This window comes from Cryptomeria japonica, chromosome 3, assembly GCF_030272615.1.
Source record: "Cryptomeria japonica chromosome 3, Sugi_1.0, whole genome shotgun sequence".
Taxonomy (NCBI): domain Eukaryota; kingdom Viridiplantae; phylum Streptophyta; class Pinopsida; order Cupressales; family Cupressaceae; genus Cryptomeria; species Cryptomeria japonica.
In genome coordinates this window covers 940,666,281-940,693,996 of record NC_081407.1, presented here as the reverse complement: position 1 = coordinate 940,693,996, position 27,716 = coordinate 940,666,281, and the positions used below count along the sequence as shown (strand labels likewise).

The 27,716-nt window shown below is 34.6% G+C and overlaps 1 protein-coding gene across 2 annotated transcripts; it reads right to left on the bottom strand.

Moving 5' to 3' along the window:
* Positions 1-27,119, bottom strand: LOC131072945 (polyadenylate-binding protein-interacting protein 11). 2 transcript variants are annotated; one of them, XM_058009251.2, is made up of 10 exons: positions 26,619-27,119; positions 25,346-25,456; positions 24,903-24,947; positions 8,502-8,574; positions 8,269-8,381; positions 8,005-8,064; positions 7,824-7,871; positions 7,662-7,730; positions 742-803; positions 1-630 (listed from the first exon to the last, which is right to left on the bottom strand). In XM_058009251.2, the coding sequence occupies exons 1-10, from the start codon at positions 26,847-26,849 to the stop codon at positions 573-575; spliced, it is 870 nt and encodes a 289-aa protein (XP_057865234.1). In that variant the 5' UTR covers positions 26,850-27,119; the 3' UTR covers positions 1-572. The 2 variants fall into 2 exon arrangements, with proteins under 2 accessions (XP_057865234.1, XP_057865236.1); XM_058009253.2 differs by having other exon boundaries at positions 25,346-25,453; positions 26,619-27,113.
* Between the last annotated feature and the right edge of the window lie 597 nt (positions 27,120-27,716).

Here is a 27,716-nt window from a genome sequence, read left to right as displayed (position 1 = left end):
TTTCATAAAGCAATTTTTCAATGATGATTGGATAAACAGAACAGCCTTGAAGCTTCTAGGACAAAATTCCCTTATTGCTTTGCAAAGCTATTTCTTAGCTTTCTGGAAACTATGATGCTGATCTCATTATTGGTTACAGTGGCCAATCTTCATATATGCCCAGCTACACAAAATGCTGATAATTTTGCCCTTAAACAAGGATAATAAGGCACATCAATTGCACATTCCTGACTAAATAAATACACGCTCTTGAAACACCTCAAATCTTGAAAAGTGTGAGAATACTCGTAAGCAGCAGAAAAATAGTAATGTCCAGTAGAACTCCAGAAGCTTATAAATATGATGCTCACCCAGTCTAGTAATTCAGAAGCAGCCAATGCTTGAACCTCATTGCATTTCTATCTTAATAGACCTTAATTGTTCCTCATACAACTAAGTTTTACTCTAATAGATAGATATCTATCAAAATGCCATTACACCTAAGGAAAGCATCCTTCGATGAACCTGAATTTAGATCGATGAGCATATAAATTCAGCAAGCATGTATTACAGCACAGTTTCAAATAGTCACTTCAATGCATGATAGAACGAGGCATGCGAGGTCTAACTGGTGTCTTTGATGGACTCACCCTACATCCGAAGGAAAATATTATTTCATAAAAACAAATAATATTGAAGTTTAGATAATATCATCACTTGAACTATAAACATTAATTTTCTGCACTCAAACAGAAATTGTACCTTATTGGCAGAGATCCCAAAATTGCGCCACTACAGTTCAATGCAAGTATGGCACTCTCAGCCTGCAACAGCAGAAAGTATGATTTAATAGATTTAAGTGAGGACTTCCCTGCATATATGAAAAGCAATCAACTTAATTGATGACACATATGCCACCTAATATAAAAATGCATTCTATAGGAAAACAAAACATCCATGACTTTAGCTAAAAGTTGAATCAAATCACACATTCAATAAGACGATACAAAATAATAAACCGTAGAGCTAGTTTCCTAAAGCAATATCTTGTCATTTGTATTCAAGCTATTTCTTGGACATGACAAACATCCTCCAATCCATAGTTCACATACTCGGAAGCCCAAAACTTTCGACTCGGCAACTTAGAAAGTACTAAAAATTAAAATTTCTTAAAAAACATCTTTTTTTTTGCAAAATTCAATTACAAAATGTATTTAAAAATTGACATCTCAAAAGAGAAAATGCACAGTTTTATAGCCAAAAAAAGTGTGAAAAACACGTTTTAACCAAAAAAAAAATCTGCATAGGCATTTTTACCCACGTTTTTCTTGTCTATAAAAACTCGCAAATTAAACTTGTAAAAACTTGCAGACCAAAAAAAATAGAGTGCTCGGCAACTCAGAGAGTACTCGCAGAGTTTGCAAACTATGCTCCAATCTATTTCTTAACAGTATCCCTGATTTTGAGCAGGGACATGATAAAAATCCTTCTAATAGATGCGCCTGTTTCAGAACAAAAAATTTACCTCAAACAACAAGCATGTCTCATTTAATCAGTAATAGCAGCAAATTAAAGGCTTTTAAAATTAAGAACCTTTCCCTATAATGTTTCATTTGAAACAGTTGAAATATTCTTCAAATACAGAAAGCTAATTCGGCACAAAAAGTCGGTTATGTGGCTTCTCATTGTGGCTAGTCCACTGTCCATTAGTAAAAAATACTTCACTCTAAATACGAAAAGCTTGAAATCAAAGAGAAAAATTAGCAGAGACTGACATTAATGAATATTGTCTTTTAATGTGTACAACTATATTAGAACCATAGTAATTAGGCTCTCCGAGTTCTAAGCAAACCGTAAAGACCAAGTGGCGAGTGAAAAAAATGAGTTGGAGTAGATTGCCTCTCCAAGTTCTGTTGATGTACCTCTGACTTTGGCAAAACTCTCCAATTTTTGGTTACTCTAAGTCCAAGCAAGAGAGCCAACCATCGAAAAAATCACACATGAAAAATGGCCTGAATAGAACTCATTTTAAGAAGCTGCGTCTTTTTCCAGTTTTGGCCTACCCTTTTTAACCATGTCCAAATCTTCTTAGCAAATCAGTCCATGCCAAGCCCATGACCATTACTAGGATATTTTATCACACCAATAAAAAATAACAGTGATTAAAAGAATGTCAATTCTAAAAAGAACCTTGACTTGACCTTTTCACTAAGTTGGCAATCGAAGCACTAGTTGAAAGAAAACACAAAGCAGCCTTTACCAATCTCTTTCTCAAATGAAGCTTGAGGATGTCAATCACACAACAGTAATTCTACAGATATTTTGACATGAAAGCTTGAAATATGGTTCAACCACCTGAAAGGAGAACGAAAAATAAGTCTTGATTGACAATAAACTTATTGAGCACACAAATTGGTCAGGAAATCAAACAAAATAACTACAAGAAGTGTCAGAAAAAAATCACAGTGGTCCTGTGGTGCCTATTAGGGCTCCTACATACTTCAGTTTTAGCTTTAAATCCCAAAACTAAAGTAGCAAATATCCATTAGGGCAAAGCCAAAACATGGGAACTTGTTTTTAAGAATGAGCTCAAATGCATTTCAGGCCTGTAAGCTATGTTAAACTATATCTCTAACCATCACAGAGACGAGCATTCAGTACAAAGAGATAATTCTATTGATTGAATTCTGTTCTATTGTAATTTCATACTTTTGGATCTAAGGTTTGAATCAGCATATTTTCCCATTTTGTATTGATCTATGCCAAACAAAGGTGTTCACATAGGGAACAACTTACAGATTAACTAATTGACAGATCTACCTAATTAACCTGCAAATATATAGAGCATGCATTAGAAAATGTGAGACAAATGCAGAGGCACCATTAAACATTCAAAGAGGTCAGCAGATAGCAAACACAGCTCTTCAACTCATCACAAACAAGACAGTATACATGTGTAGAATGCAGGACATGGACCCCAAAACTGTGTATTCTCATGGGCTAAATCCAGAGAAAAATTGTATGGCATTGAGAATGAGTTACAGAAGATGGATTCTGTACAAAGACAAATCCAATGGAAATCGCATGATTTAGAATTATAGAATCTACAATGGAGTTACAAGAGGGTTCAGTTCAGGAATTGTTGCTGTGCCAATTGGTTCAGTTGCCCGAAATATTTTGACCTAGGAAATGAAGCGTCATTTGGCTGGTTACTCAAAAAGTGTGCTCAGTCACTGTCTCGTCCTTGTCTTCTTGCACACATGGGTTTGATAAGATATCATACACTTGATGTGTTACTGGCAAGTATTGAATTTTGCAAGTTGCAACATTGTAAACTAACAAGTTTGTTAGGAGTTCAAAAGCTGCAAATCCAGGTGTGCATAATTAATTTGCATTTTGTTAAGACACACAGTCTACATTGCATGGCTGGCAAAATTACGATAACTGACCTTGCAGTTGCTGAAAATTATTCGTTGACTACTTCAGCACTAAGCAAGTATGCATGGCCAAATATGGTTTGGTATGCATGAATAACCAAGTATGAGAGTCAGTCTAGCAGTACGAGGTATGGACGATGGTGTAATGACCATACCATAGTGCCTTGATTTTGCAATGAGAACCTTATAATCAATCTTTCTGAAAATGCAAACAAAATCTTCACCAATCCCAAAAGTGTGTGGTGTCCAATGCATATCATAACACTCATACTTTTACTACTGGCAAGTCAAAATCTATTGAACCTGATGAAGCATTAATTAAATATGTTGATTGCATCTGCTTTGTTCAATTCCCTAGAAGAATTTCTCTTCTTTTTCTAATTCCCTGGATTGCACATTAGCTTCTAAAATGTAGAGATGCAAAAAGCAATGTAAAGAGGCACTACAGATTGGAACCAATAATGCCTAGAATAGGCCATGCCTACTGAACCCATCAAAAGCCATGTCATAGTAAAGATTACGTACATCATGGTAAAGGCGCATATAGACCAAGTTATTGCCCCAACTGGAGCTTGAGCACCATTGTACATTGACAGTAAATGAACTTGGTACAGTCAACCACTTCAGTTTGCCCATCAACTTGAAAATGAAAAGTTTTTAATTTATCAAACTCAACATCTACCATATACCACAAATCTTGTCAAACAAAACTAGTATCAATCAGATGCCATGGAAATAGGAACCTCAAAATGTTCGGCTGTCTCTGGTGTGTTGACAGTCTCTTTGAATGCACTTGTGATTGGTAAACTTGAGAATCTATAAAACACAACAAACAGGGAGTTGTGTGGATGTTGAGTCATCAGTTGACCAGCTAAGAAATTAATGTTGTCAGATACAATGCACTGGAGGATATTGGAAGTGGTGTTTACAAACCTTGTTTGTGATTGCCTAGTTTAAGCCATAACTTAAACTAGGGCTTTTACCAATTTGTGTTTAAGCCATAACTTTTGCATATGGACTTGAAATGAGGTGCCCTTTTGTTTTGAAATTGTATATTTTTTGAAAGGAATCCAAATATTCAATAATATTTGAAATTTGATGCCGCCACTAATAACATGTTTTTACCCTCCAACATAAGTCCTCACTTCAACTTGTAGAGAAACAGAATCATTCTTTGCTAGAGTTTTCTTCTCACATTAAGTTTCTCTACTGTAAATCACTAATGTTGATCCTCTTTTCATGTGTTGATATTTCTCACTTATTTATGCTATTTCCTTGCACATTTTTAACAATAAATAACACAAGTATATAATAATCAGTTGTCTATAAGAGTGATCAGCTAAATGAGCAATTGACAAACATAGTACTTGTTCTCTACAATATACAATTATTGTACTATGGTTTTGTGGATTGATTAAGCATTAACATGTTTGTAGTAGCATATTTTTGGGTAAGAATTAAAGGATGCAATGCATTTAGTCATGATATGCAAAAGTTACCTCTTGCATAAGGATTATAATCAGTCATTACTGTTGTCGTTGCATCTTAATTTCAAGACTTGAAATCTATTCAAATAGGCATAGAATTTATGGGTGAGAAGGTATTGGATATAAATCTATGTTAATGAATCTTTCAATAAAATATCCATAAGTTTATTAGTCAGCATTGTTATGCATCCTAAGCAGACCATGAGCGGTACATATTGTATGCATCTATGTATATGAAACAAGTGTTCCCCATTGCTCTACAAATACCAATATGATGTTGACCTCCAAAGGTCACTCATGATCATTGGACATAATAGAGACAATTGTTGAACTTGATGAAACAATGCTGCAATTATGCCAGAGAAGTAACTACAGTGGCAGCAAGGAACAGACTGTAATGGCATAAGCATGTTAACAAAACTATTAAAGAGATGACACGTTTTTAAAAAAAAACTGAAACTATAAAATAACTCTCAAGTATATAAAATAAAATAAGTTAAATATCTGTGTGTAAATAAAAATATGATACTTTTTAAATAGTTCTAAAGTAAAACAAAATAACTCTGAAGTATATAAAATAAAATAAATAGCTCTTCAATAAATATAATCTTTAAATAAAGAATTATTAAAAAATGTAAAATTGTAAATAAACAAGACAATTTTTAAATAGTTCTAAAGTAAAATAATTTTTAAATAAATATAATAACTTAAGATGGATAGCTCTCCATGTTTTTTAGATAGATGTATTTCAGATATCTATACTTGTTTACTTTTACATGTAGCTTCTCAACAAACATAGATATTTTACTAATATCTATCTAAATTATTCCAAGAGCTCAATATCAAGACTCCAATCTAACCTATATGATAAATTTAAAATGGGTGCCTTAGGACTGATATCTCTCGGTATCTTTTAGTAGATGCATTTAAGATGTCTATAACAGCTATCATTATACAAAATTATAATAATAATTAATATTAGTAGCATATGCTCTAAGACTCTAATGAACTCTTAGGTCTACGGTCTGGCCAGACCGCTTTCCCATGGAGGGGGGGCAGCCAGCAGGATGATCTTTTTTGCGTAACTAAGTCCAAGATCCACAATATAGAGATTAGGGTCTTAGGTCAAGTCCAGAAGCAATGGTTAAAAGACTCAACTTTGGCTTCTATAATAAAACAGAGTAAAATTACTAAATATAATAGAATGTGAGTTCTAATAATTTTTAACGGATATGTGAGTAAATAAGATAGATAATGCTTAGTGTATGATTATATGATAGAATATAAGATATGCCTGACTGTCTGAAATCCATCTTGTAGGAAGGGCCTAGGGTGTAAGCAAAAGGGGTTTATGAGGGCTATGTAAGCAGTCCTAGAGTTGACCATAATAGCTCCTAGGACCAAAGGGCACTTACATAGAGGATCCAAGGAACCCACTTATGACCTAGAGTTGACCATAATAGCTCCTAGGACCAAAGGGCACTTAAATAGAGGATCCAAGGAACCCACTTATGACATCCGCCCAACTCCGCAAGATGGCATTTTTCTTTAGGGAGATGAGACATTGATGGGGAAAGCAGGTACAAGCAACCCACTAAGTAGGCCACCTCCGTGGATGTCCATATTGACTACCCACCAAGGCCAAGAGGGCTTTGACATTCACTCTGCTCTTGGGCTTAGTGTAGAAATGGCTTCGGGCAGACCTATCATGTCTCTTCCTCCAAAACCTAATATGCATGAATAATAATATTATGGTTAGTAGTTGAATGTAATGTGATCTAGTCTAACCGTAGTTATTAAATATGCATATACTGTATATGTTTCTTATGTTATGATTGCAAGGATTCAAATTCAGAATCACATTATTTAAAGAGATATTTTGCTAGGTAAGATGTAACCCTAATGCTAAATTGTTGCAATTGCAATTCTAGAGCAAATTAGGAAGGCGACATTACAACATTTAATTGTTTCTTAAGTTTCTGCAATATTATGCCCTAAACTAGTTAAAACCCTGAACACAACAGTTCTACTTGTCCTCGTCGAGATTGCTTGTGGTTCATGAGAGAGGTATCAATTAGCATCCATCCATAATCAAAGCAACCCTGTCACTTTCTCCCTTCACTCCTTGGTTCAAGGAAGGCATGTGTCCGTAGAAGACAATTGACCACCACCTGATAGGCTAACTGGACCAAAGACAAGAAGGGAGCTATTTACTACCTTGAAAATGGATTTTTAATTGGACTAAAATTAAAACAATTATATTAGAATTTTTTTATAAATTTAATTATTTTTAATTAAAATAATAATTTTTAATTGTAAATCTAATTTTTAATTAAGGTAAATCCTTAGGGTTATTATTAATATTACATAAATATAATAAAATAATATAATTTAAACAAATAATAATTATTTAATCAATTTCTTACATATCTAGACATTTTATATAGATTTTTAAAAGATATATATGCTAGTTTATATTGCATTTGTCCCAAATTTGAAAAGCGCAATTTCAACAAACACATAGTAAACTAATGTGTTGTGTGATTGTCAAGTACATATTTACAACTAAACATTAACTAAAATGTTATCAAATAGATCAAAACTTAAAAGAAATCCACACATTGATTGAACTTATAATCCAAATACCTATAAATTTCCAGAAGTTAACATTAAAATTGGAAGCAGATAACAACCACACATTCTATTTTTTCCTAGTGCAGAGTATACAGAAATTCAAAATACTTGGTGAGTTACTTACCATTACAAACTCAACAAATGCAATACGGGTAGAATGAACAGAATCCCCAAGCAGTCTTAAACGAGAAACCTGAATGCAGGCTTAAAAAAATTCATCAGCCCAGTTGAAAGATTTCTCAGAAGTGTGGAATAAACAAATGAAAAATGTTGTCCTGGCACCCACCTCACCACAAAGTGATTCAAAAAACATCCGTACGTCTGCTTGAGAAACCTGCAAAGCAATTGAGACGTATCATAAACCATAGGCCCACACAGCTATTATACCAGTACCCAAATGATACAATTCCATGCAACTTTGGCTTAGATTTTTATGCAATATATGTCACTGAATCATTAAACCTCACCTTTTTGTCAATGTTTGTACAGTATATTGTGCGAGCACACATCTCCCGCTCATCTTCAGACTGCAGTTAGAAATTAAAACAACTGAAATCCACTAAAGTGCAGCTACAATGCATCCTCACAGCCAATTAGATTCATTTGCATCATAAAAACATTACAGGTGTATGAACCAACCATAAAATTAAAAACGATTTCCATCCTGACTCCTGCCACATAATCCCATGCTTTCTATAAATAAAATAAAAAGGATCGATCACATTGCTCACTTTTGGAAGATACGTTGGGTTAACTGGAAGAATTGCAGTCTTTGAAGGAAGGATCCTGACAGGATAATATCCCAGCATGGTTCCTGCAAGGCTCAAAGCTCTTCTTGCACCCTCTACAAGCACAAAGAAGCAGAGCAATAATGTATTCAAATTACAGTCCCAATGAATGTAAATTTTTCCATGCACACAACTAATTAAATTGAACTGCACTAAAAATCAAATGTGAGACTCACCTTCATTATGAAACTCTACGAAAGCAAACCGAAGAACTGAATTGGGGTCACCACATATGCGACAATCAATAACCTTTACATCAAAAAGAAAGTACCCTTTTAGAAAAACATGTTTCATCCAATATCCATGTTGCAAGAGTACTATCCAGTGCGTAAATATATACCAGAACACAAATCCTACATTTGACGACTTGGCCCTAACCTTGTAGCATTTGCTCTCTAAAATACTCTATTTTCATCGAGCACTTACCTACATAATTCAACTACATATGAGTTATAACAGATGGTTTTGTTATAATGTGTATCTATCAATACCACAAGACTGATATTTTGACATATTTATAATTCAAAATGAAATAAGTTGTCCACAGTGATGTTTTTTGTGGCTAAAATTCGCCAATTGGCTAATAGTTGAAATTGTGAATTCAAAATTTGACTAATAGTACAAGCTACAAGGCAACCTGAATCGCCACATTTTTACAAAATTTTATTTTAGTCCCTAGTTCAATTGCCAGAACATTTATTTTATTAAACTCTTAAACTAAGAAATTTGCCACAATATTTGATACCTAATTAGATCTGATTTGCCTAAATTTTATAAGTTATAGTACAAAATGAAATTAATTCACCAATAATATCATATAATTATTGGTTACTTTAGGACCATATCACTGTTTTTTTAATCACCACCATTGATTTAATTTAATCTAATGGCTAGGGTTGTATTTCATGGGTTAAAACATGCCCATGGAGCTCTAATAACCATTGAACCCAAAATTGTATTTGAGTCATTGAAGATTTATAATCTAATGGTTGGGGTTAAATTTTGTGGGCCAAATGTACTTGTAGAGTTCCAATTCTGATGGGGCCAGCAATAGAACCCAAACATTAGATTATAAATAAAATAAATGGTGAAGAAAAAAGAATTTAAGGCCAATTTAGAATATTCAATGTTTGATTTTAAATATTAAAAAACTAAAAAATTATAGACACAAGGACTACACCTTAAGATTTAAACTCACTCCCTTAGGCCCTAGTTTTCTATAGGAATTTTATTTTTTTGATGGAAGGATACATCATGGTAATTATTGTATTTTACTATTTTTTGTAAATATTCTTTAAGATTTTCTACAAGTTTCTAGTAATTTAAACAAATTGCCAATAAAATTAATATTTTTTTAAAAGGAAAGATTCACAAATAGAAATTTAAAAAAGTGAAAGATTCACAAGGATTTTATATCTTTTTTTAAGTGGGGGTTTCTTAAAGTTATCAATGGTTGTCCCATGTAAAGTGAATGCTATATGAGTATGACACATATGCCCTGCTGTCCGAGAGTATAGACATTGAAATTACAGTTGTTATTCCCTGACAAGGACTCTCTAAAAGTAATGATCATAGATTGTCATTCTTAAGAACCAGGAGGAAATTACAATTTGAATACTAATTTCAAACCCTTAATCATAGATTGTCATTCGGAAGAACCTGGAGAAAATCATAATTTTAATACCAATTTCAAACCCTTACTGTAGTGAGCAGTAATGTTGTCCATAGACAAACTATCAGCCAAAGACATCAATCTTTATATTTTCCTTTGAGATTCTAACATTAGAAGTGTGTGCTTTTCTCTGTGACACATTGAAGACCATGATCATATGCCTAATTTTCTCTCCAAAGCAGCTGAACCTCATAAATAAGGTCCTCACCTCTCTGGATCTCAAGGTTAGAGCTATGGCTTTTGTATTTTCTCTTATAGTATATATGTTTTTTATTGAACTTTTCATTTAGTTATTTATGTTTGTCCTAACACACCAAAACTAGACTGCAATATTCTTTTCAGCATCCTACCTAAAACATATTCTTTATATCTTGCATCTGAAGTTGTGATTTAAGGTTTGTGTACTATTTGTTTAATTTGACCTTATTTATCAACACGGTGAAGTGATACAGAAATAGATCACAAAAATAAACAATATAGCATTTAAAACATGGCAATGATGATAGTTATGACCAAAGACCACTAGTAAATACCAAAAGGTGAGTTTGAAAAGGAATAGAATGAGATCAAAAATATATATATATAATATTTATAATGTTACGCACAAAAAAAAGGGTTGAACTAAATATACATCAACCTTTCACTGGCTTGTGGCACATTTAAGTTAAATTAACCTTTTTTGTTTCTGCACATCAGCAAAAAGTCTCTTAAGCTGTAAATTGTGATGAGAAATACCTTTTCATGAACAGATCATACATGAAACGCCAAGACACTTGCACAGAAAAAAGCTGATCCAACAAGGAACACCAGAAACAACACAAAATGGGCAGCAAATATTTTGGGGAAGCCAAGAAATGCTGACAAGATTAAGAAACTACTAAAAGGATTATTAAAATATATGCAATATATATAAACATTGAACACAGTTCTGTTTTATGCAGCCTGAACAACCCCATTTCTCATAAAATAGGATGTGTGCTAAATGTAAATGACTTGTGACCAAAATATTTCTTACAGTGTAAGTAAATGGCAGCTGAGCTGGCTAGCTTAGCCCTGAGTTGGCAGCCAAGCTGAATACACAAACATTGCATTCCAGTTTTTCTTGTATACACCTGACTTGCAATGACATTGGTGTAAGACTAAAAATAAGTGTTTGAGCTCTGCTAGGGTTTAATCATAATGCTTTAGGACTTTTCTGCTTGTGTCTTGTCACACTGTGGATCATCACTACTATTTGAAAAGGCCATAGAAAAGAGTAGGGCCCCCTTAGAATAGTAGGGAATCAGTCAATTAATCAGCCCCAGACCCATAGAATTTGAGGGGGGACCATAGAACCATAGCTTGCATTCCTTGCAATAAGAGCACTTTATTCTACTGAAAGTGGCTGTTGTTAGGACTTGGGAACTAGGAGTTGCAAAGCTTGGAAGTCCTACATCTAGTTGAATTTCATATTTGCAATGTTGTAAAATAATGTGCCCATATGGAAAGGGCACTCACTTGGATGGAATCTTGAGATTCCATTGTTGACACTCTCTGCCATGTGCTATTGGTCTTATTACTGTAATGATTGTAATATGTTGTGGAATAGGGGATTACCAGGTTGACTATGACTAGCAAGTTTGACCAGCTATTGGTAACCCATGAGTAAGAGGTGTGCAAGACATATTATTGCATCCATTTGGTCATAGAGGTCAACTAATCAACATAGAAGTTGCTTTCTATGTTCAGAGGAATTACACTCAGAAGGGGCCACATGGTGGACCACCTTGATGTGGTTTTGACTCAGGGTTTTGGGCCCATGGTTTTGGAAAATTGTTCACGGTTTCTAAGGCCTCATTGACTACATATTGAGGGCTTGGGATGGGCATTGCATGTTCAGTTTTAGCAAGGTCTACCAGAATTCCTTTAGGTTAGCAAGTTGAACTTATTGAAGCACAAAGACTCCGCTATTGTATTGTAACACTTGTTGCTGACTAATACAATAGGTGTGTGATTTGGAGGCTAGCTTTTTTCCTTTGCATGGTTTTCTTACAGCATCCATATATTATATGTATTGTGTATCATGTTCCTCTTCTTCCTCTCTTCTTACTTTCTTGTTCTGTAGCTAGTGTCATTGCTCCACTGAAATTTTATTAGATCTGGTATGCTTGCATTGCTCTCCTAATTGGATTAACTAGAAATTGTTCTACTTTTCCTTTCAATAATCCCATCCTTAGAATGACCATTTCCACATCATATGCATTTATTTATGTATTTGTGAATGTTGGAGTTGGTTCTAATCATGGCCCCCAAGAAGGCTTATAAGCTCATCCCTGTGGCTTTTCCCTAGGTAACAATCTTCAACATCATAAATCCTTGTCAGATGTTTTGTGATTACTTGAGTTTCATAATGCATGTAATTGGATTGAGAATTACACATTTATTGTTTATTTCATTGGTAGAAATACAAAAAACATGTTAAAGTATTTGATTCAATTTGCATGTCAACCTCATGCTGTAAGACTTAAGCCAATGTAGAATATGAACACAATTTTCTTCCTCTTTAGATTTTCAATCCCAAATCGTTGCTGCTATTGTGAAATATGGGGTATAGTTTATTACGAACACCTTCGTTTTCATCTTAGACCAAGGATTCTGTGGTCTCTAGTAAGGCTAAACTCAAAATACCTGTATGAATTGACCTTTCCAATTTGTTGCTACCATTTTGGGCTCTTACTGAACCACTCATTAAGCCTTTAGGTCATTTTATTTGTCATGAACATTGTAATATCCCGTTTAATTTAAAAAAAAATATAACCCACCAATTTTTAAAAAAATATAACCCACCCTAACTCACAATTATACTAATTTGCACAATTAAATATAAATAAGAAATCCATTTTTTTATCTTGATGTGATTGATCCAAAATTTACAGATATTAGTTTGTTAGGTAACACAGATTTAAAGCTCGAATATAGTTCAGAATGACTAAATTAATTCCTTTAGAGCGATTGTCAATCTATCCCAATTCTGTAGTAATTTATTTCTAAGTGAAACTCTTTTTTCTGCCTTTAAAACTGCCTGATAATTGTCCTTAGAAAGTCCCAATCTGCTGCCAGTTGTAAAGATATTCTAATTCAAAGTCTGATTTGCAAAATGGTGATCTCTGTGTGAAATGACTCTTGGGAATTGTGGGTTTTCATCCTCCAATATCAAACCTAGAGGGGTCCCATCCCTAGGTTAATTTAGCTGTAGTTCCATGCTCCGTGAGGAATTAGAATCAGATAATAAAAATGTAAACTTATCAATGCTCCTACTCCTTGTTTGGTCTCTCTTAAATACCATTTTCTTCTAATTAACACAACTCTTCACATGCCCCTTGATATTATAAACTTTAATTATAGTTTTCATTTTATAATATTAATTAACCCCCTTTTGGAAGGGGCTGCCTTTAATCTATTGTGATTTCTTTCAGCTACGATCCCCCTTCTTTTTATTTGAATCTTTATCTTACTGCAATAGCTATTTGAATTACAGCAGCGGTCAAGATGGAATACAATTAAACCACCCAACCAAATTTGACCTGCTATCAGATATGGTCTCCTAAGGTGCTGTGGTTGTCTTAAGATTGCCAAAGCTCATCTTTGAACATATATTAAGTGACCTCCTTGATTAATATTTTATTCTAAACCAGCAGCAAATAGCAAAGCGAGTGGTAGATTTTATCAAGTTAGTATCTTTCTAAAAATGCTTGGTTAATTAGAATATTCATGCAATTTTTTTCATATCTGCACCTATTTCTACTTTGTCTTTCTTACGACTTTTAATCGTTGATTTCAACATCCATTTTCCCCTATAAATATTCAAATATTTTTGAGTGTTTAATCTTCAAACTGGACGGAATTACCAAATTACTTTGGAGGTCTTTAATCTGGGATTAATTTTTAAAGGGGACATTGAAAGAAGACATTACAAACATGATAGATTATGTAGGTGTCCACAAAAAAATATTTGTGCTGAAGTGGACCTTTCCCAAAGCCTTGAGGAAATCATTGATATGCAAGCAAGGGATAAGTGTTTCAGGCAACATGTTTTATAAATCAATGTCCAACAGTTGCTTTGTTGCCAGTTTGTTAAGCATAAAATTTGTGATTGGTTCTCTTCCCCAACACTGCTTGTACCTACATCCACGCCTGTGACAAAAGCTAGCAAAAGAAGCAAAACAAACACTGTCGTTTGACCATAATTGCCAATAAGAAGGTCAACTAACAAAACATGGGGGCCAAAGGCCACTTATGTGATATTCCAGCCCACAAGAATGACCATCACAATTAAAGCATTGTGTAACACTTCTAGTTCACAATTTCAGCTCAACCCTTGCCATCTAGCATTACTCAAGTAATATGTTAACCATAGGTTTTGTTCTACCCACCCACAAAAACATATATGTGTTGAAGTGGATCTTTCCCAAGTCCTTAAGGAAACCATTGATATACAACTAAGGGATAAGTGTTTCAAGCAACATGTTTTATATACCAATGCCCAACAGTTGCTTTGTTGTTAAATTCTTAAGAATAAAAATTGTGGCTGGTTATCTTCCCAACACTATTGGACCATATTTGCCAATAATAAGGTCAACTAGCAAAACATGGAGGCCATAAGGCCACCTATTTGGTATTCAAGCCCACAAGAATGACCATCACAATGAAAAGGTTGTCTAACCCTTCTAATTCAAAAGTTTTAACACAACCCTTGTCGTCTAGCATTCCTCAAGTAATATAATCACCAGCTCTTAGGAGATGGTAATGACCTAACAAATTTTGTTTGAGGCAACTAGGGTAGGGTCCTATGACCCTTCCTCATTGTTCCCAATGCCTTTTGCCACCACCAAAGGAAGGAGAAACTTATTCAAGGAAGTCATCACCTATTACGCTTCCCTCAACGGGTTATAGAAAGTGAGCATGCACTTTGATATGATCCCATCATTTAGTGCTCATGGAATGTTCATGTCCTAACAAACCCTACCCAAAAATATCTAGTTATGACCAATTATCAAACTTTACAAAATAGATATTCTATCTAGAAACGTTAAGATCAATTATAAACTTCAAATGGCAATTAGTACCATCTAGCAAAAAATTTTAGGCCAAATGTCCAACCATGAACCAAATAAGGGGGAACGGTCACCATGTTTTCTTCAAAATTATCCTCCCATGTTGTTAGTTGGGGTGCTAACTCAACTAACTAAATCATTCAAGCACTTTGATATTAATAGTGGTTCTAAATTCAATTAGAATCATCAATATTTATGTTTCTAACAACATTGTTAGGCAAGCAGCATTTAGGGAGTGGCATTGTAAACTCTCTCCATCATGCACATTGGGCTCTCTATAGGGATTTCAACATTGTTGAATTCATGGGAGGGAGAAAAGGAAGGTTTGCTTCCTATGTGTTGGTGTGTTAACTAATGAGAGGCTTGGTTCTATATGCATGATAAGCTTGGACCATCAATCACAATCACTACCATCAACTATCCTTGCCCATTGCCTAGTTGCTCCAATATCTCTCAAGATAATGAGCAAGTTCTTAAGCAGCTCGATCAAGCCATTTTGACAAACCATTTATCTTTCATCTTTGGTTGCTTTGTTTGGCCAGACAATGTAGTGTCTACAGTTATTCTCTTAAAACACTTACCATTTCATTTTTCCACTTATTAGACCACACTAAAGATGATAGTCAAGAAAAGCCAATTTTAGCTCAACATTGCTCATCTTTGCCATGAAAGAACTATTGCTTACATTAAGAGCTTTTGGAACTTAGTTCCTTGAATAGAAAGAGATAGGTTATATTGATTGGTGGTCTACTACAAATCTTGAGGCTACTACCTTCCTTCAAGTTTATGGCAAGCAAGCCATAATCTTTCAAAAATACAGTCAAGCAACCAACAGTCAAGATTTTTTAAGTGTTTTGTAGTGGCTTGAACAAATCTCATTTGATGAGAATATGCAACTCCAAGTCCTTAAAGTGGCAAAGACCTACACAATAAGGGCAGCTAAACTCAAAATCCCTATGCATTATTGAAAATTGGAGGCAGAATTTCGAAAGAGTTATTTAACCATATTTGATCCAAACATGTCACTTATGAAATTAAGGCTATTAGGGAAGTAAATTTATTTCCTCACATACCCTCCTACCATTCTATATGCCTTTAGATTCTATTTATAAAGTTTACTTCGCAGTATAATTTCCAAGCCTCGCAGTATAATTTCCAAGCCTATCCAAGCAAGAAGCTCTAGTCTAATGTCTTGTAGTTGTTTAAAGCAAGCTTACAATAGGTCAAGAAATAGATCCCCTAACCCCTAAATTTTCACTAAAGCAAGGATAAGGAAATTGTTAAAACTTACAATTTTTTTACCTGCCTAGATATACAATTTGAAATGATAATTTTCAAGAATCGTCACAAATTCATAATAGTTATCTACTAGCTATTGTGTCCACATGATGATGTGATTTTGTACTTTATTTGTATTCAATCTAATAGAAAACACTTCCCTGTGGTTTTCTAGACTCATTTGGTTTTTTTGTAACTATATTTTGCAAAACAAATGGTATTTTAAAGAAATTTAAAAACTTTTTAAGTTACTGCTTAGTTTCGAAATTTTTGGCCTGCCCAGTCCAAGTCTGTGAACTATAGTTTGGATATTTAAGATCTAACTTCTAAATCTAATATTTGGTGGAGAAAAACTCAATGTTGCAGACAACCTATAACTCCCATGCCTCAATGGTTTGCCTTATATAAGCAAAAACGGCAAAAAAATGGGGTGACTCATAGGTATTCACAAACTGGCAATTTTGCTGATTTTTTGTAAGTGAAAATCATGATCTAAACAATTGCTCAGCCCGCACAGTTTTGTTGATGATTTTTACCCAAAAGATCACTACAAACCCAGGATAAACTAATCTAAATTGTAAACAATTGTTAACCTATTTTTGACAAGTTGGGGCCACTATTTTGGACATATAAACATTTTCTTTTCTGCACAGGTTTTTTTCAGGAATCAGCACATTTCCTGGCTGGATTTGGAGATTTTCAGGACACAAAAAAAAGTTTTTTTTAACATTTACACAGGATATTTGGAGACCAGAAAATTTTCAGGCTGGATTTGAAGATTTTTGGGATTGTAGGATGCAAACTGTAGTGTTTCAACTTGATTTTGAATCACTATTTAATGATTTTCAGAGATTTTTTCAATATTTCATCTTCTTTCAGGTTCAGAATTTTTTTTAATATTTTTCCTTTTTATTTATTAATTTTTTTTTAAACATAGCCTTTTCTTTTGCATGAAAGGCCCTAACCCCCAACCCTAAATGCTGCTTTCTTTCCAGCATTTAGGGTTAGGGTTATGGCTTGCCCTTTTTACCAAAAAAGCCTAAACCATAAACTTAAACAGTCAATATTTTTCGGTGGTTTCGGTTACAGTTAGGGCTTTTTATTTTAATTGAAACTATTAGTATGTAGTAGTCATTTATGCACCATGCAGAATGCATTGTACAACACTAAGTATTAGGAAATACGAACATAAATGAAAAAGATTTGGGATGTAAACTCTTATTTTATTAGATCTGTATATCTCTATGCAATTAAAATGCCTTAAAATTAAAAGCCAGCTGTTTTTTCTGCATTTCTTGATAATCTGAATTTTTCTTGATTAAATCCCAATTTTTTGAAAAAACTGTCTTTTAGTTTGTCAATTTATACCTGAGAATAATTTTTGCTGCCATGGTTAGCCTATTATAGTTGAAATTGGATTTGCCAAGGTCAAAAATTCAAGTTCTTGAGCATCTCCTATGAATTTCCGGTCACCACTTTTGAGCTTTGGAACAGAGAACTGATAAGAAAAGTGCTTGCTAGGTTATCAAGCCTCTTTTCTTGATAGTTGATAGGGAAGTTCTAGCTGTGCTCTAAAATTGTTCTTATTGGACTTGCTCAAAAGCTACCTATTTCAAGCAAAAAAAATGTTGGACTTTCTTTGTGCTAATTCAGAAGACACCGAGCATTTCACAAAGTTCATGGGATTGATTGTATTGTTTAGAAAGTGCATCGATTGGTAGCAAGAGAAATATTTTAAACATAAGTGATGTTGGCACCTTCAAATTTTGCAAAATTTGAAGTGCCTATACATTTGCAATTTGGTCACAGCATTCTGGAGCACCCCTGCCAAATCTACTCAAATGGCTCACTTTAGTGATTGAATTTTGCAGCCCATTGATTGTAATTAGTAACCATTTGGTAATCACACTTTCATGACATATGTGAGTGCACTTGCTCAATTACAAAATCCCGGGACCAAATTTGGTATATCTGCAATGCCCAATGTTGTTAAGGTTGGAAAAAATATAATGCCTGCTCTTTGCTGAATCTACCACGGAGGCCATCTTTGACCATTAAAATTGTCACTCAGATGAAATTGTGCAAATCCGTTTGGTAATCAGATTTTCATGACGTAGGTCAATGTGCCTGTTCAATTTCGCAGTTCCAGGATGAGGTTTGACATGTTTTCTAATTGCATTCCCACTGCAACCTGTCCCAAAATGCCCCAGGAAAATTTTCAAATTTGCACATCCTGAGAGAAACCCACTTCGTGTTTTGGCTTCAAATGCATGTAGTTCCAGTTTGGTGGCATTCCGAGTTCAAATTGTTTGAAAATGGAAAAAAAAAGCTGGGCCCACAAGGGGACCCGGCATACATCATGGCATCCAAGGTTAATTTCAATTTGTTTTTAAAAACATTTTATTATTTAAAATTTAAATCATATCAATTAATGATTTAAATAATAATAAGTGCATAATAACCTATGGGCAGGCTTTTTGTTCTCCGATTACCAAGAAAGCAATATTTGACAAATTTGAAAAAAGGTTTAAAGTCATTTAAATCATTTTAAAAATTGCTTTAAATGTGTTATTGTAATTGTCAATAATATTATTTCAAATGGCATTTAAAAAGCAAAGGTGGGCCCTTTTAATTTCATGTGGCAAGATCTATGGATCGATGGAGAACTAAATGAGTTCCAGTGATGGCTAATGTTCCATCAATATGCAGGTGAAACATGCAAAGTCCCATCAATGGATCACTGGGAGTATGAAAACGTTCCAGCGATAGTCACTTTTTCAAGCGATATGAAGGAAGTTTTAAAATGTGCAAAGGTATTGACGAGCACTTAAAGTATAAAGTTCTGCAGTTCATATCTTTGGATCAATGGAGGCCCAAAGGGGCTCCATTGAAAAATGATAAGCTCCAACAATATTAAAGTTGAAGCCCTAATTTTGTCATGTGAAAGAACATTTTAGAGTTCGCATTGTTGTTTGCTCTTAGCTTCTTCTTTGCAGACAAAGCAGTAAAGCCATACAAGGAAAACGAAAGGGAAAATTGATAACAAGAGGAAGCCGAAACATTAAGACTGTACAGGGGTCTGGTTGGGCATGAAGGTAGTCACATTTGCAGAGAGAGAAATCGTACAGTGGGCAGACCTGTGACTTGTTTGAAAGATCATCAAATTGTAACAAGCCGTGTTCTCCAGAACATCTTGGCAGCCAGCACAAATGAAACTCCCCACAACATAAATGCAAGATGCCATGCTCTCTTGAAAGCTGTAACAATCCATATGCTGTGTCAGTTGAGATTGACCATGAGCAGCATCAGTGTCATGAAACATATTGCCCCAGCCTATGTGTTATAAATGGATGTAGTATGACATGTAGAATGAATTATCATTTTCATGGTATAAAAAATCATAATGTAGAGCATTTATATGCAACTGAACATGACTGTGAAGAGAAATGTGAAGAACCTGGAATCTGTGAAATCGTTACAGAGCTTACCAGACAAACCCAGTTTTTTGAGGGACAAAGGGGATGCTTTCAGTATGAACATGTCTCAGAACAAAATGGTTTGCACAAAAGTTGTTACATTCCCATACTTCCTTTTAAGAATAAGCATCAAGGACCACACGTTCACACCAAAAAAATGAACTCTTTGCTCACTACCGTGACACTGGATGCCAGGCTTGCGGTTACCTCTATCGACGTCCAGTGGGTCGCCTTGGCTTGCATGAAACAATTTAACAACTCATGGTAATATGAGGAATGTAAGGTTCATTTCAGAGGAGGGAGATATTGAAATTAAGGATTGAAAGTAAACATGGGGAGAGAAAGGAGAGGCTGAAATGTGCAATATATATTGCAGGAAACAGGGTCAGGGTCATATCAATTTGGTTCCCTGTAAGGGATCTGAGATGTGCGCTAAGAAATCTCTATGATGGTACCAGGCACGAGACTGTGAAATATGGATGTCACAAAAGGTGAAGTGATTTATGAAACTTACTGGCAATATGTCAGATTTGCTGATCCTTGCACAAAAGAAGAAGGCAATATCTTGAGAATATTGCTAAGAAGGTGAAGACGAAATAAATGAAAATGAAACTGAATGGAGAAGAGACAGGAAAGTGAAGATTTTGAGATTAAAAAAAATACGTATATTAGATAAAATCGTGATTCTACAAATCTGTGCACAGTGTAAACATTTTCAGGCAAAATATGAGTTGGGTAGCACGTACATGCCAAATGTTTGGTAATATGCCAATAAAATGGCAGGGCACTAATCAATGCATTTTAAGGGTAAAATGTAAGTGAAGAAAAAGAAATACAGTCAAATGGAAAGGACTTTAAAGGTATCTAGCAAGTCTATGGGTTGTAATAATTTGTATTCAACTATTATAAAGTTGTGACTTTTGAGAGACAAAACAATATTCCAGTAATGCAAATTTGTAAAGGCAATGTGCTGCAGTCAGGCTATTCTTCATCAAAATGGTGATTATTTTCACTTAAAAGGAGGCATAGTGCATCATAAAAATTAATTTTTCACTAAGTGAAAAATATTTCACGGGAAAAACAAACAATGGAGAAAAAGATAAATTATAGTTGCAAACGAAATAAGATGAAGGGAAATTTTGGAAATTTTATTTGCTAAGTTTGATAGTTTTCACACATGGTGATGGGGATATTACTTTTACCATCAATGAGGAATTATTTTATCATTAAGGATAAAGCACAGCTGAGCAAATATATTTTCATCAAGTGGGAAATGTTTCACAGGAGGAATTGAGTAAACCACACATCCCTTGGCATTTTTCATTGAGAACCATCTGCTATAGTGCAATGTCTGAATATGAAATGCAATAGATCTCAAGGCATTGTCTAGGGAGACTCACCTTGGTTTTGCAAAGCCAGAAGTGCAAAGGATTTCAATCTTTGATTGAATCTTGTTTGTTGGGCACTGACCTTAGAACCTGTTGACTGAACGTGGCTACTTCATATGAGTTCTAGGACAATCAGTTAGAATAACCAACAGGCGAGAAAGATAGATTGCATAGGGTTGGAGATGTTATGCTTAAACATGAATGCTCAAAGAGATCATGCTAGCATATCCTTCAATGTAATCACTGACATTGTTTAGAATAACATAATTCAAGCGCAGAGGTTGGGTCCTTTAAGATTGAAAGTATTTGTCTAAGAAATAGTATTCCTCTGAACGAGTAAACAAAAATTCACCTAGAGAGAGCTTCTTAAACATTGCATCTCCCAAAACACTCCCAATGATAAAAGAGCCTAGTATGATCTTGGGTTTCATTCCCTCTTTAATGCTCTAGTGCCTATTACGATTATAGAAACTTTTGTTGCTAAAAGCATTTGGAATCACTTGAGTTAACTTGGAACGGGGATAGATTTCAGTCTAAACTATAGATTTACAATCAATTTTCATTTTCTCTAGTGGTCTCCCATTCAAAACTTTCATTTGATTCCCCTTGCCAAGTTGCATTGGACTAAAAGTTTAAGACTTTTCAGAAGACGTAAAAGAGTTATCTCCAACATCTTTGACAAAAAGACAAGGAACAGGCTCTCATGGCCAAAATTGAAAACTAAATCCCACTTCAACCACACACATTTTGTGTCCATTAATGAGATTCAAATGACTATTCCTGATGAGTCCAACCACAAAATCAGTGTTCAAGTGCCCTCAGCTGGAAAGCTTGAAATGGCATGCAAACATGTCTCTTTGCTGGTACAAACCTTGGCTTGGTTACCATCTTCTTTCTCCAAAGAAAGTCACACTTAAGGCTCTCAAAAACTGCTAAAATATGAGTTCTCCAGCCTACGTTTGGAGCTAATATTTCTAGACAATTTGAAGTCTTTATAACTAGGTTTACTAGTTGGCAATTGGCTTCTTTAGATGGGAATTACCCATCCTCTGTCCCCGACATGCCACTAGTCTATGAGTATTAAGAACCTTTTTTTATTTTGAGCTTGAGCATAGAGCACCTGTAAATGGATTCATTGATCTTTTCAACCAGATTTTTTTCACATGGAAAATTATTTTAATAGGGGATTCAACCATGTTACCTACACAATACAAATAAATTTGGCATAATTTTCACGTAGAAATTATTTTTCAGCTATGGAAAGAGAATAATACCATATTCAATAGTAATGCAATTGATTATCATCTTTCTGTAGCTGCCCAAATAATAGTTGCTTCCAAAGCTATGCTACATATACAAGTACAGGCCAAAAAGGTGTGCCTGGAGGTTGAGCACCTCTAGCCTCTTATTGGGCACCAAGAGACTGCCACATGCAGTCCTCGTGATCCTCCACATTTCTCTCATTGGCACTTCCATCCACATGTGGAGCCATGACAACTGGGAGAAGAGAAGTTAGTAGTAATTGGTGGGAGAGAAGGCATTCTTGCACCCATTCTGATTTTTTACCAAATTCCAAATGGCCTTAAACCCAGTATGGTGTCAACGGTTCAAATAGCAGTAGGCCTAATAATTGAGTTGCTCGACCACAAGACAAGTTTCCTTGGCTGGCCCTGGCCATTTCACCAACCAGCCAAAGGAGGAAGAAACACAAGAATATGAAATTCAAATGGGTTGGGAGCCATTAACAGAAACAACCAATCACACGTGGTTGGTGATAAACCACAAGATCATCCTCCATCATCTTGTGGACTTGTGGTGCTTATTGCTATCTTTGCTTTGCTTTACTCGCTCTCTAGGCTTTTAAGACTGATTATCTAGTGGCTATTGATTGTTGAGACTTTTCTTTAATTGCTATCATGCATGATAATGAATTTTAAAGCTCATTTAATCGCTTTCTATATAAAGGTCGATCTTTCTCAGACAGCAGACCCAATGTGATTTGAAGTTGTGGGGCTACGATTCTGTCCACTTGTTTTTTGTGTATGATTATTGTTGTCCTCTATTTGTATTTTAATATACAGGAGCACTTCCCAATTGCAAAAAATTAATAAGTAATTTGGTACCCATCCTTTGCATCACCTTTATAATGTCAGATCATTAAAATTATTTAAACTTAAGTTGAAGAAAAAAATTAGGGTACAATACAGTAGTACAGCAAAAATTGGGCCATGTACATTCTGGGATGTCTCTGCACAAAACATACAATCAAAAAATATATATATATATAAATATCGACATCCTAAAAACAGGAATTAAGATCAGAATACAAAATATCATGTATATGCTAAACAACACTACCATAAATTTTACAAATACAGTATACTAATTCAATATTAATTTGTCAAACTTGAATGTCGTGATAGATGTCCATTGTTCAATATTAAAATAATACAAGCACTAATCAGGGTGAAATGAATCTTCATCAAGACCAACATCATCATCATCACTGACATTAGATGTTTGTGTAAGCTATGAAAATTGATTTAGGGTTTAGGGCAACCTTTTGAAGGCCAAAAGTCAAAGAAAATTGGTGAATTCACATTGACAGCAATATCCACCACCCGGAAACACCCCAGAATTGCCTGAGCACGATTCCAAAAGATTATAACTTATGGCTTAGAAATATCATGCCTTGACCAAATCTGTAGACAAATCAGTTCCAGTTCCAGTTCCAATTCCAGTACATTTTGTAACTGAAATTGTCAAGGTTTCAGGCTAATTCAGTAAATTAGATTTAATTTTTAAATAAATTACATAATCATATGGGCCAGATGTCAGCTATAATCTGTATTATGCATCCTGACATAAATAAATGTATGATTGAAATTCCACTTTTGTCGAGTAGAAATTACAACTTTACTATTTCAACTTTCAAGTTTCAACCCATGCTTGCTATTAAGTTCAAATATTGTAGGCACCAACAAACTAGGAAGCCATTTTAACCATCATCTAACCTCAAAATGTGCAAAATATATAAAATTCAGAAACAACAAACTATGTCACGTGCTCATTGACCAGATGTTAGCTACAAGCTGTATTATGCATCCTGATATTCATAACTGTATGATTGAAATTCCACTTTTCTCACCTATGATTACCACACTATTTCAACCCATGCTTGCTATGAAGTTTAAAATATTGTCAATACCAACAAACTTGGAATCCATTATAACCTTCATCCAACCTTAAAATGTGCAAAATCCATTAAACTCGGAAACAAGAAGCAATGTCACATGCTCATTGGCCTACATTTACGATTAACATGGATCATACAACTCTTGAGCACAATTGATCATTTGACCAAAAAATGTTCATGCCTTTGCTTAGAGAAGTAAAAACCAGTCACAAATCTATATCCTAAAATATACCACAATGATGTTATGAAAAATAAAAAGTACACTATGCATAGCTAGATAGCCAATAAACTTTCCATTTATAGCACATTATATCTCTGCGAATAAAATGATTATCCCTCCTATTTACTACTTGCCATTGTCACTAATCTTTACTGCTTGTCATTGTACTCCTCTTTACAACTTGCTATTGTCTGTCACTTGTCTTTACAACTTAATGACAACAAACACAGAGAGTAAAGATGAAACAAAATTACCTGCCCGCAATTTAAGAAAAGACCTGCAAGTTGCTCTTCTGTCACCTGTTTTGGCATGGTAATAGAATATTGTTAACTTCAACCTCCAATCAAGTTAAGACAAAAGATAGAAAACTTCCTAAATTTGCAATGGTGAACATAAACTGTAGCTTTCCAAAAGCTCGCAATTATCAAACAAAGCAATATATGCATGCATCTACATCTTATTTCTGAGCTAAATAAATCCTCTAAGGTCATTGGGCCTTAGTCTCCCAATTCTCTATCAGTAACATTTACTTCAGGGTAACTGCCACACTTTTGTAAAAATCAATCTTACCAAAACAAGCATTGTACTAAGCATCTTGATGATAACCATGCTAGCACTGAAATTTCTCTTCAAGCTAAGATTGGGAATTGCTTCTTTGCCAATTTCTAATAATTTTTCTTTAAAAAGTGGCATGCACCTGTTGATCTATGTCAGATACGTAAACAGTTCTCTTGACACTGTCTTCACGCTGAGCTCTTAGCGTCCTCCCGTTAACTCTTCGTTTACCCTGGTTATATTTATTTTTCTTCTGACATGTCATGTGGTTCCAAAAAATGTCAATGTGTCAATAATACAGTAGATATGTGCACATACTTACTGTAAGTCATAAATATTATAGTCTATTTTAAATTAGAAGAAATAACAAAAAAAACAAAAAAATGCATAAACTTTAAAATGCAACAAGAACTACATATAAATGCATAAGTGGAAATATTTTGCAAAAGGTAAGAAAACAAATGCAAGTGAAAAAATCATTGTTTTAAGGAAAGTTGCAGAAGTTCAAAGAAGGTAAAATTATATCACATGAAAATGAACAAAAGGTATTAAGAACCTACACAGTACACATATATACAGCCAGCAAAGAGCAGAAAATCCAAAGAGGATTCGGTTTAAAAAACATACAAATAACAAACAGCAACAAAGGGCAGACATGCAAATTTTAATTGCACCAAAAATCATATCTTTCCTTTCAGCCGGGGGAAGACAATGCATAGGCAAAATCATTTGATTTTTTTTGAACGAGATGAGCTCAAGCAATAAATCATCGGGACTACCGTAATGAAAACCCATGTACATATCCCCACGAGATATGTTATATGTTTACAAAATTTTGAGTGTCTAATCTGGTAAAATACCCCACCGGGTACGAGGCCGGATGCAAATCCCAGGAAAATAAGATGACAAAAACCCAAAAGGTTTTTCGGGTCAACAAACTCACCAGAGACGAGACCAGGTGCAAGTCCTGGTATGACGCCAGGTGCAAGTCAAATGTTAATTGGATAGATAACCACATTAGGCACCAGGCTAGGCTCGAGGCCGGGCACAAACCCTCATGAATTTAATTTAAAAAAGCTCAACTCCTCAAGAAAAATTTCAAATCAAAAAAAAATATATGAACACAAAATTTCATAAATATCTTATTATAGAAAACGGAAATTAAAAAGCCAGCCACAATAGCAGAAAACTGCGATCCTTGGCAGAAAATGTGGATAAAATCTTTCAGCGAATGAAAAAGAAATCCAGCTCAAAAACGATGACAGCAATACAAGAATCTGTCGCTGAAAATAGGGAAAAGGAAGCCAACAAAACAAAAATTGTTCAAGAAAATCCAAAACGGTACGGATCAAGCGTTCAAACGAAACAGATCTTACAAAATTAAAAACCAACGACCTCAACTACAAAAAACATACCCGCCTGTTGCCATTACTGCCGTTATTATTGCCACCGTCGCTGATGGACAAGGATCTGTAAGAAGTGGGGATAAATTCCTCAGCTGCAGGGTTCAACTTTGACAGCAAATCAACCAGCTCCCTCATCTCACTGTTAAATCCGCCATCTTTCTCCCCGCTCGATACATCAGAGGTTCCATTCCCGTGCTGCAAAAAATTTCCTCCGCCATTATTGCTTTCCACCAAAGCCATTTCAAAGAGATGAGGGGAGACCCAAAACAAAACCGGAAAAAAAAAGGTTAATAAGTATAGTATCTTCAAATATGGGTTAATTTTACAGAGAGCTCTGTGCAGTGGGTCATAAAGGACCCTTATTATTATTTCTCACAGCATTTGAGCGCTCTGCAACAGAAATCAAATTGAAAACGAAAATGGAGGTATGGTATGCTGATATTTGTCTGCATGTTTTTGGGTTTGTAGTTGCGCACTCGACTTTTTTTTCTTTATTTGGCCTTTTTTTTTAAATCACCAAAATTAATTGCATAATAATTAATTATAGCGGCATGAAACGATCATCATCGTTATCATTATCATCATTGCGATGGGTGTCACCAGGTTTTGTAGTTTTGTGTACTAGACTGGCCGAGGTTCCTTGTTTCATAGGCTAAGTGTCTTTTTTCTACCTCACTGTTTCTGCCATAGATTTTAGCTTTTTGTAGTTGTTAGACTATTTTTATATATTTTCTAGCTTTTGACCTATGTATGCTTAAGTATTTTGTAGGCGGTTGTAATTCTTTCATGGATAGGGATGAGGGATCCATCTCCAAGTTTTTATTTAAAAAAAACTTACTTTGGTTTTGTGCTACTTATCTAGATAGGTAAGTGACTTTTATTAAATTGTCATGTTGAATGGAATATGTATTTATATTCACTTAAAAAATGAATTTGTAAGTTGGGTTTTTATGTTGGCTCATATTAATCGAGGTTGGAATAGGAAATCTCCTCCTTTTATTTCAACATAGATTTTTAGAGATATTCAAATGAACAGCTAAGCACTATTGGGTGATTGTGATCTCATTTGAATTGCCAACCACACCTAGACAACCAACCACATATTTT